Below are 11,714 nucleotides of genomic sequence, written 5' to 3'. Positions count from 1 at the left end.
GAGAGAACTAGACAGAAACAAAGAGAAAGAGAGGTAGACAGAAGCAAAAAGAAAGAAAAAAAGAAAGAGGGATTTTCCATCTGTTGGTGGGCTCACCCAGCTGAGGTGGACCAGGCCGAGTCAAGAGATCAGAACCCCGCTCAGGTCACCACATGGGAGCCAGTGGCCCAATCACTTTGAACATCTTTCTCTGCTTTCCTGGTTACATTTGCAGAGAGCCGGATCACAAGTGGAGCAGCTGGAACCTGAAATGCTGCTTAAATGGAATTCTGATATAATAGGCAGCTGATGGGCTCTCTGCATTATAACACCAACCATAACTGCAGAGTTTATGCCTACTTGTTCTGTCAAAATTTGTCCAAATGACATCATGAAAAGTCAAGTGTACTTCTTTATTTATTTTGTTCATTCATCCAATGCTTCTTTTCTCCACTATTAATACTCTTGGTTTAACTTATCTACACTTAAGAGTATGATGTCTAGGGCCCAGCACAGTGGCCTAGTGATAAAGTCCTTGCCTTGAACATGCCAGGATCCCATATAGAGGCTGGTTCTAATCCCAGCAGCCCTGCTTCCCCTCCAGTTCCCTGCCTGTGGCCTGAGAAAACAGTCGAAGACAGCCTGTACCCATGTGGGAGACTTGGAAGAGGCTCTGGGCTCCTGGCTTTAGATCCGCTCAGCTCCAGCTGTTGCAGTCACTTGAGGAATGAATCATTGGACGGAAGATCTTCATTCTGTCTCTCCTCCTCTCTGTGCATCTGACTTGCCAATAAAAAAACAAATCATCTTAAAAAAAGAAGAGTATGATGTCTAATTGGTAGGCTGATACTTTATAACCGTACATGGTCCTTCCATTCCTTCAGTAGTGTGTTTTTCTGTTGCAGTATACATTTTCTGTGTATTGATTTAATTAATTCTGCTTTCTTTTGATAAGGCTTGCATGATAAATGCATTTCAATTAATGACTTTCTCCATGGGTTAAGACTTGAACATTTTATTACATATTTTGCAATCTTACTTTAAATAATAACAGCAACAGCAACAGCAACACACTCTGTTTTGTTTCCCTGCTTTCCTGTGAATTACTTAAGTCCATTTTTTAAGTCTAATTTAAAAATTCCATTTTTATTTTCTCATTGCATACATTGCTTCATAGTAGTTTTTTTTCACAGAGACATAACTTATCAGCCTGTTAATATAATCAATTTACCATATCAGGTGAAATATAGAAACTGTACTTCAGCAGTAGAGAACAACCAAAGTCCTCAGGCCCCTGCTTCATGTAAAAGATCTGGGAAAAGATCCTTGTTCTTAGCACTGGTCTGTCCCAGCCCTCACTGCTGTAATCATTTGGGCTCTCTGTCTCTTCATCTCTCTCCGTAACTTTGACATTCAAATAAATAAATATTTTTAAAGGCAAACTGGACCTCATTTTATTATCACTTTACCTCCTATTTCTTATTAAGTAATTGTTTTAAATATCTCTTTCACATATATAAGGGGTATTTGGCAGTTTATGTAAATGCACACTTTCAAAAATGCATACATTGCCTTGAATTTTTGACATCAAAATAAGTTTATCTTTCAGGTCCATTCATTCGATGAGCTATATAAAGCACTCTCATATTTGAAACCATAGCAGACATAGATTTTGCTTCAATCACTGACGAAATTTAGGGAAGGCTCAAAGGAAGAAGGCAATCATGTACCATAAGTACTTACTCATATCTGTCATGGTCTTTCCTCCATTCTGATAATCCAGTATCCTTCTTTGATCACCTTTTTTTCCATTTAGAAAATTTATTTCAATCATTTTTATGGTAATTCTAATTGTGACAAATACTTTCAAGTTTTTTTTATATATAATGTCTTGATGTACGCTCACTCTGTAAGGACATTTCTGTAGAGTACACCATGTGATCTTCAGTTGAATGATTTTCCATTTGGTTCCTGCAGTTGAAAGACATTGTTCACTAGATTCTGTATTCGATAAGTTTCTAATCATAAATCTCACTGAAATGGCTGTCTCCTGTTAGCAATTTATTATTTTTCTCTAGTCACTCTTAAGATAACTTATCTTTCATTTTCATTTGTGGGGTAGGGAGAGGTGCTCGGGTGCTGATTCGTCAGCAGGTGTCTCAGTCAAATAGACGCAAAATGGGGATTAACAACATTCACTCCGCTGGATTTGTTTTTAAAGATTTATTTATTTTACTTAGACAAGCTGCAGAGCGAGAGGGAGAACAGAGGGAAACACAGAGAGGAGAGATTCAGATTCCCAGCACTCCCTAAATGACTGCAACAGCCACACCTGGGCTAATGTGAGGTTGGAAGCTAGGAATTTTTCCTGCACCTCCCACGTTGATTCAGTAGTCAAGGTCTAGACCTCCCTCCAGTGCTTCTGCATGCCATTACAGGGAACTAAATCAGAAGTGGGGCAGCTCGGACTCTGCCGGTGCCTATATGAGATGCTGATGCCACAGGCAGAGGACTAGCCTGATATGTCTCTGCACCGGCCCCCACTTGATAGGGTTTAAAGAGCATCTAAACATACGCCTTGTGTAAGCCCTATGACGAAGCAGGTGATAAGTGTATGCTCTTTCTTCTGAACTTCATCATATTGGATTTGTGAAAGCAGTGCTTCCTCTACATGAAAATGTGAGACTCTTTGAAGCATGTGCCATCACATCAGTACTAGGTTTTTCTGTAAAATGAATATAATTTCAGCTGAAACATAGAACAATAATTATTTTCTGTACATAAAATTGTGACCAAATGTGTTATCACTATAATGCATTTCAAGTGTAGATCCTCATTAGAAACAAGGCAATGAGTGTGATGAGATAAAAACCTCAGGATGTTACCAGTTTGTCTCATAAAAATACGTAAGATTAACATAGATCCAATCCCCATGCTAAAAACGGGCTCAGAAATAAGTTCAGATCACATCTTCGGATTTAGCCAGTCTGCACACATACAGTCTCAAAATCCAAAAACCGAGAGATATCAGGCTTCACTGGTCTGTTGAGAAACATTCTGATGTCCACAGAGTTTGAGACAATTAAAAGGAAGGAATTCGGCTTGTCCCTTGAGACTGAAGAATCTACTCCAACATGAAGCTGTTGAAGGCCATTTCATCCATTGGGATCAATGCTGGGATGTGTGAAGTGTGAAGAAGAAAGTAAACTGCAAAGGGGTATGCCAGAAAAACCTGAATGGTTGCCTGAAGTTTTCTCCATATTTACCATCAGGGGTTATTCCATTATCAATGGTTTACTGCAGTTGTCAAACTTATCCCTCCCAGGATACCAACAGCAATAGGATCCTCAAGCTGCTGCTGCTTAACCAACTTAGGGTAGGAAGAGAAAAAGAAAGAGAACTATAAAAAGAAAACAGCTGAGGGTGCTAACCCATTTTAGCATCCCTAAGTCAGCATCTGTTGATTATGTTTGTGCCGATTGTTTATTTTAATTATCAAATGAGAATGGCTCATCTATAGTATAGTGTAAAAACTTTTTGCATAACCTTCTTTAAAGATAAACATTTAATTTTATTCTCAAATGAAATGCTCAGCTTTTCTTGAAAACATATATTTCAAAGGATGTTATTATACAAAGGCAGAATTCTTGCAAGTGGTCTGCCCTGCAAATAAAAATGAGAAAAGGCCCTTAAAAAGATTTTTTGGCCCATAACCCTATCTTCTGTCTTCTCATGCTGTGCTGCCATTTACGTAAAACCACCACGGGAGTCTTAAATGCCATGGTGGGCATGTTCCTGCCAGCTGTTTGTGGGATTGTATAGGTCACCTAGCCTAGGGGTTTGACTTTAGTGCTCTCAGATCCATTAGGGCTCCACTGGAGGGTGGAAATTCAATCTCCAATCGCTGTTGTGTAACAAATTGGCTCTTTGGGCTTTTGCTAAAATGGTTGCCTCATTCCTAGTTTGAGCTATGTGCGGACTGTGGCTGCGTTTTCTAAGGTCAGCTTCCGTGGGAGTTGCAGGAGGCGCTCATTTGGAGGAGTGAAGTTGTGGTGTAATATTTGTCAGAAGTAGGGTACTGGAAAGCTGTATTGAGTGGTGAAATCAATTCTAGAAAACAATGAATATCTTCTAGGAAAATGTGAATAGAGTCTTTTCCTTTTTTGTTTTTGTTGTTGTTTGTGAATTTCTCATCAAACAATTCGTGAGTTAATATGAAAGGAAGCATGACAACAGTCCACCCCTCATTATGTGCGCGTACTGTGTGTGATTGCTTTGATGCCTATGTTGGTGTGTCCAGTGCTTCCAGGAAGCTGAGTATAAACACTCTTCTCCCACTGTGAACCTGTCAGTTATCAGTATGACTACTCTCTAATACATCCGCCACCCAAGGAAGCTTTCCCTAACTTTTTTTCACGCCAAAAACTTAATTTCCTCTCATCAGATCACAGAGCTGAAAGCCCTGTCTCTAGAGCTAACTGGATTGCAATGTTAACCATGCAGAGTGAGTAACAGGGATTATTTTTAGTGGACTTCAGATTTTTTTACACAATGTTTTGTGCTGAGCGCTTACATATCATTTGAATCATTTTAATTGCCATGGACTTGACTTCCTTTGGAGGACAATTGCCTTTTTTGTGTACATGTTGACAGAAAGGAGAGTGCTTCTGTACCTGTTACTAACCTTGCTAAGGAAGTTCAAAGTCTCCACACCAGAATTTGACCAGCTCCTTCCAGGCCAAGGATTCTGCCACTTATCCTTGTATCCTCAGAACCTTCTTCATGGGAAATACTGAAGAAATCATATGACTGGACAAAAGAAAAATAAATCAAAATGAACTGTTTTAGGTTCTTAACACTAAATATCAAAGAAAAGACTAATTACATGCTAATGTTTGGATTCAGATCAACTTTAAAAATGTCATGCTTGAGTCACAATCTGTGTGTGTGTGTGTGTGTGTGTGACTGTGTGGGAGCACTTTCAGTTCTCAAAATCATCTGTCATTATGTGATTTTTCACCACAGTATTTGTGAGTTCCGAACTGTAGAGACAAAATGTAAGTTCTCTTTTAGCTGATTCTTTTTTGAGACAAGTCAAAGTATCTTGAATTTGGCTAATGTTGGTAGAGTGGCTTGAAAATAAAAATTACTACCAAAGAAATTAATGTTATTAGTCAACACTAGAGAGATTACAAAAGATTTTCTGACTATTCACATGTAAGTAATTTTTTCAAGGCAAAAAACAAGCAGGCTTATTCATATGTTTTCATTTTAGCATATTTCTAGGATAATGCTGCATATAGGCTGCCATGTATCCTGAAAGTACTCTTTTTCATTGTTATGCCTTGTTGAAAAAACCTCCACAATTCTTTCATAGAGTCAAAAGTATGCTTTTACATCAAACTACTGAGAATTTACATCACAAAGTTTAAATTACAATGCTACTTCAATGTTTGCAGGATGGTTTGGGGCTGGTCATAGCAGGTTCTAGAATAGGCAGTGAAGCTCTTTCTAGTGTGGTTTGTGGTGGCTGAAAGAAGAGGAGGAAAGGCCCTGAGCTTCGCCTAACTCACTGGGGAATGAGACTTGGAAACCTCCCCACTAGGAACAGGTTCCATCCCTGAGGAAGCCTTAAATTGAAAGGGAAGGAAATAACGACTGTAAAGTAAGCAACTTATTGGTTTCCAAGGATGCCCTTGCCCCAACTGTTAGAAAGTGTAAATTTGTTACTACTACATGTGGCAAAGGAGAATTGATATCACATATGCAATTAGGTATTAGCTGACCTTCAGAAGGACCCTGCATAAACCCAAGAGAAGATGATGAGAGGTGAGAAGGAAAGAGACGCTTGTCATCGTTAGTATTCACCCATCATGGCTGGTTCTGAAGGTGGAGGAAGAATGTTCCCCACAAAAGAATATGGATGTCTTCATCTAGAAGCTAGACAAATCAAATATCTCCCACATAGCCTCCAGGAAGAGCCCAGCTTTATCAGAGCCATTCTGGGATTCTGAACTGCAGAAAGTAACAAGCAAGAGTAAATTTGAGTAATTCGTTAGATCACTGAAACAACAAGAAACATTTATAATCATTTATTTAAAAGGCAAATTAATATGAGACTGAGAAAGACAAAGAGAAAGAGAGAGATCATCTGTCCTCTGGATCATTCCCCAAACAGGAACAGCATCTGGGGCTGTTCCATACTGAAGCCAGGATCCAGGAACTCAACACAAGTTTCCTAAATGTGTGGTAGAAAATCAAATGCATGAGCCAATGTATCCTGCTTTCCAGGCATATTAGCAGAAAAATGGATGGAAACACAGAGTTTGAACCAAGAAATATGTGGGGTGCGGGCATCCTGAGTAGTGGCTTAATCCACTCACCACTACACCTGCCTCACACAGAAAACATAAAACTCCACTTTCTCTACTTACTGTTATCTATATCCTTCATGTACATTTCTTAGCATTTATGAGCAAGTCAAAAATAACCATTATCTACTTTGTTGGAAATACTGAAGCTTGGCCACAGTAGAATACCTAGCAAGCTTCTAAAAGATACAATTTACTTTTTTTGTGAAAAATGGAGGGAGAGTGCCCCATCTAGAATTGAGCAGAGAGGAGATGCAAGAGATTTAAAGTATAAAATATACCACCATGTTTCCTATGTTATTTCTACTTGTTTTTGATAAAATTTCAGAATTTACTATGTTAGTTGGAATGTAGCCTGAAGTTAGTATGCCCGGTTGCTAGTTTGTGACAGATGTGTTAAAATTCCAAAGCCATTTCCTGACTCCAGCCTCGTATTAATGCAGACCCTGGCAGGCAGTGGTGATGGCTCAGATGCTTGAGCCCCTACTACCCATGGGAGAAGCTTGGATTGAGTTTGTGACTCCTGCTTTGGCCTCTTATCCACTGCATACATTTGGGGAATGAAACATCAGGTGGGATTGTGCCTTCATGTCTTTCTTTCCCTATCTACATCTCAAACAAACAAATAAGAAACTTAGCATTATTAGCCACATGATTTTAGATTCGTTTGGACCAGAAATCCACATGATTGTTCCAGCTGTGGTACTCAGCAGTTGATTTTTCTGTTTCTTTATTAAATATAAATAATACTATTTTTGTCACTTTTGCTGAACATCAAATTGGATGAGTAGGTATGGAGCAATTGTAGTGCTAAGTAATCTCATATCCAAGTATTTGCTTTTGAGAATTTCTTTAACTCATTGGATTATTGTCTAAGCTATTAAGTTTTTTTTTTTTTTTTAAACAATTGCCACTCTGACAACTGCTGTGCTGAGTCAGTGCACAGGATAAACAAAAACATGCATGAGTGACTATGTGATGCCTCGGTGCCCTGCAGGTGCACTCATCCGGTATATCAGCCTCCATAAATCTGCCTCTTTGCCATGAAATGTCTATTCCTCTTTTAACAGCAACCTATATTACCCACGATTCCTTATTTCTTCAAAAAGTAGATTATTAGCATTTCCTAAGATCTTACGTTATTTACTTAACCAGTAGCTGACAGCTTCATTACTTAATTATGAGAATAGGAAATGCCTGTTCAACTTCCTTTAGATATAGGGACTTAGAACATATGGACAAAATTCCAGAAGTTTTGACAAATATTCTGGAAACAATCACTTCTCTTAATAAAAATAGTTGAGGTTGGGCCCGGCGCGGTGGCGCAAGTGGTTAAAGGTCCTCGTCTTGCACGCCCGGGATCCCATATGGGCGCCGGTTCTAATCCCAGCAGCCCCGCTTCCCTTCCAGCTCCCTGCCTGTGGCCTGGGAAAACAGTCGAGGACGGCCCAAAGCTTTGGGAACCTGCACCCGCGTGGGAGACCCGGAAGAGGCTCCTGGCTTCGGATCGGCATAGTATCGACCCGTTGCGCTCACTTGGGGAGTGAATCATCGGACGGAAGATCTTCCTCTCTGTCTCTCCTCTCTGTATATCTGCCTTTCCAATAAAAAAATAATAAAAAAAAATAGTTGAAGTTATAGTTTAGACAATCACACTTGGCAAGAAGGAAAGCACTGGTCACATAACTACATGAGCACCGATGATCATCCAAAACATAGGAAATGGTGAAAAATCAAGCAATGAAACACGTGGTACAAAGCTAGACTATTCTGAATGTTATCTAACTTTGCATATGCCAGGAATCTGAATCCATCTCAAATTCTGTGTATATGATATGGATAGGTACTGAGTGAAATAGGGAGGGAAAATGAAGGGAAGGAAACATCTTCTTATTATATATATGATGGCTCAGTGAGATGGTCCAATGACTAAATCCTGGCCTTGTACACACTGGGATCCCATATGGGGTCAGGTCTAGGATGCTCTGCTTCCCATCCAGCTCTCTGCCTCTGCCCTGAGAAAGCAGTGTAAGCTTTGGCACATTGCACCCACCTTGGGGACCCAGAAGAAGCACCTGGCTCCTGGCTTCAGAATGGCTCAGCTCCAGCTGTTGTAGCCTCTTGGGGAGTGAGTCAAGGGATGGAAGATTTTTTTCTCTGTATCTCCTTCTCTCCGTAAATCTGTCTTTCCGATAAAAATTAATATCTTTGAAAAATATAGATATGAGATACAAGAAGTGTGTTCTCTTGATGTTAAATTTTTTGAAAGGCTTACTCACTGGTATATGCATAATAGCTTCTCCAGTGTAGTTTTTGATTTAAAACAATAGTTGAATCTCTAGGATTTTAGAACTGTTGGTGGCATGTCTCTAACGAGTAGAGTCATAATCCAAATGCCATCACTCCTTTTTCACTTGCAGATCCATTAGGAAAGTGTCTTTTAATTGTATTTTAAAATATAAGACTCTTATTGGCAAGGAGCATGTCTGTGTATGCAAAAGTTGGATATCATGAAATGTTCCACGGGAATCAAACAGATGAGCTATTTAGAGCAAATGAGGTAGTTGAGGGCTATATGGAGTTTGTAGAGATAAAGAATTCTGATTTGGGACTTGGCATGGTTGTATAGTGAGATAATCCTCCACCTGCTGCCACCAACATCCCAAATGAACACCAGTGCATGTCCCAGCAGCATCACTTCTTCTCCAGCTCACTGCTTATGATTTAGATGGGCACAAGAGGATGATTCCAGCCCTTGGAACCACAAGACCCACGTGGGAAGAAGCCTATGGTGTCCTAGCTTTGGATCAGCTCAGCTCTGGCATTGCGGCCATTTGGGGAGGGAATCAGCATATGATAGGCCTCTCTGTGTCTCTCCTTTCTCTGTAAGACCTGAATAAGTCAAGGGATGGAAGATATCTCTCTGCTTTACAAATAAATGGATAAATGTTTACAAAACAGAATAAAATGATAACAAGTAAAGTCAAATAGAACAGTCAAATTCAGTTCCCACAGTTGTGTATATTCTTACACCTTCCCTCTACCATGTTCTTGATATGAACCAATCTCTGTTTTGGGTGGCCTTCTATTTGTGTTTTTACATTAAGCCACTCAAATGTGCTAAGTTCTCAAAATGCAAATACTAACAAATGGAGACATAGCATATAGAAAGCAAATTTCTCAGTGTATTTAGTTTGATTTCTTTTGACCATGTGTGCTTTATATGCTGTCCTAAAGAAGAATGCTATCCATGACTTGCCCCCTGAGAAATTCATTTAAAGGATATTTGAATGCACACCACTGTTAAAATAGGGCTGATTTCCAGAATGAGTTGACTTGTTGCTCATTTTCCTGGATGCTTGTTCCCAACCTCTCATCCTGTGTTCATCCATCCTGTTGCTACATTAAAACAAACAAATAAACAAACAAGCAAACAAAAACACTGATGGGTCGATATTAAATGCTGCATCTTTAGGGGAAAATTCCTGGGAAGTAATTAGTCAAAAACAGTGATAATTATGAGAGAGATAATTCATTGCTATTTCTCCCACCACTGAGCTTATTTTCTGTCATATCTGTTTCTGTACATTTGTGGTACAAGAGACAATGCCAGATCACCTCATGATCAGGAAAATCCATGAAATGAATATCCATTTACTGCAGTTGTCCTTAGGTTTCAGCTATTTTCTCCTCCACAACTCACTGAAACTAATTTTAACCAAGGTAAATTCAATTGACAGAATGGAGGACATTTCTTTATGTATGGAAATTAAAGCTATTCAGGCATGCATACACCTGCCACATATCAAGGAAAACACCCCGGGTGCCGTTTTCATTTTACAACTATAGTTTCTAGTGCCATCACTATGGGTAATCAATGCATCATTTTTATTACAATTACTATTTTATCAAAATAAATCTAGAAAAATGCCTAAAATGTGTAACACTGCTATCCAAATATAGCAGAGGAAATTGTAAAAACTTCAGATATAGAAGTTCAATTTGTGTGTGTGATAATAATTGTTGGTGTTCACTGAACTATTTGAAACTCATCCACTTACTCATCAATGGTTTAGGCATGTATGAGGATTTATTTCAAAGCTGTTTAAAATGTAACTTATATCACAAAAAGCTAATAAACCTTGTCATGTATAAAATTTTTATAACCTGATAATTTTAGTTTGGATATTTAGAAAGGCTTTCACATAACCTGAGTTGAATTTTTAAATGAGTCTATGGAATTAATAAAATCTGATTCAACGGGATTATGTTTTATTTCAGTTTTATGATGGATTCTGCATTCCAGAGTCAGTAAATAAACAAGTTTCAGTAAGAAAAGTGGTGAAACCCTGTTATCCCTGTCAGGCCAAGGACAAGAAAGAAAGAAAAGCAAATTTTGTTAATATACATTTTGCACAGAATGGTAAATGGTTTCATTTTGCACTGTTTTTCAAAATGTTACAATTCTAGCATAGCAATCCTAAAGTTCTTGGTCACTGTTCCAAGGATGCTCTACTCAGCCAATTACTTGTTTTAAAATAATAATGACCTTAAGTCATAAAATATCAGCCTGAATTGTCTACTGTAGGAAACGATTTCATTAGCACTTCATACAGGTTTAGAATGTGTTGACACCTGTTATGTAATATTCATATTATTTTCTGAAAGAAGCTAAGCAAAACTGTACCTGAAACAAATATCAAAATCCTGGCAACGGTTGCCCTGTGAGTGAAAGTGAATATGCAAACTACTCTGTGAAATAAAGACATGGCATGACAATGCTTGGATTAGATGCCAATGAACTCTTTTTGCTTTTTTGTAGCTCTCAGCGTTAGAGAGGCAGATCTTTGACTTCCTTGGCTTCCAGTGGGCGCCTATTCTTGGAAATTTTCTTCATATAATAGTTGTTATATTGGGTTTGTTTGGAACCATTCAGTACAGACCTCGATATATCATGGTGGTAAGTTTTATTTTTTATCATGTCTCTTTTCATAAATATTGTTACTGTAAGAAGTTGAATGAAATAATTTAAATATCTGTTCTGCTAGATGTAGCATTGTTGCTCTGGTCCTTAAATATTCAATACTCATAAGAAATGTTTATCTATGGGAAAAGATAACATAATGATTGTTATAGGAAGAGTAAAGCAAAATATCTCTGTGACATTTAGAGCCTTGGTGTGTGGTTTAGCCAGTTAAACCTCCAGCTACAGTACTGGCATTCCAAATGGGTGCCTGCTCCATGTTGTGTCTGCTCCACTTCCTATCAGCTCTCTGGGACAACAATGGTAGATGATGCAAATCCTCAGCACCCTATATCCAGGGTCTAGAAGCTCCTAGCTTCAGACAGGCTCAGTCTGTACAT

At 38.7% G+C, this 11,714-nt stretch overlaps 1 protein-coding gene across 1 annotated transcript in view; it reads left to right on the top strand.

Annotated features, from left to right (window-relative positions):
- Nucleotides 1–10,216: 10,216 nt before the first annotated feature.
- NKAIN3 (sodium/potassium transporting ATPase interacting 3) overlaps nucleotides 10,217–11,714 on the top strand; it is a 246,115-nt gene continuing 244,617 nt past the window's right edge. Inside the window, exons 1-3 of the mRNA XM_040993241.1 lie at nucleotides 10,217–10,220; nucleotides 10,657–10,679; nucleotides 11,173–11,310. Coding sequence (XP_040849175.1) covers nucleotides 10,217–10,220; nucleotides 10,657–10,679; nucleotides 11,173–11,310 — 165 coding nt within the window. The remainder of the gene's footprint in view (nucleotides 10,221–10,656; nucleotides 10,680–11,172; nucleotides 11,311–11,714) is intronic.

The sequence above is a fragment of the Ochotona curzoniae genome, unplaced genomic scaffold (genome assembly GCF_017591425.1).
Source record: "Ochotona curzoniae isolate NIBS_2020 unplaced genomic scaffold, NIBS_Ocur_1.0 contig_1071, whole genome shotgun sequence".
Lineage (NCBI taxonomy): Eukaryota > Metazoa > Chordata > Mammalia > Lagomorpha > Ochotonidae > Ochotona > Ochotona curzoniae.
The sequence above is the reverse complement of the archived record's forward strand: the minus strand, read 5'-3'. Positions and strand labels throughout refer to the sequence as shown.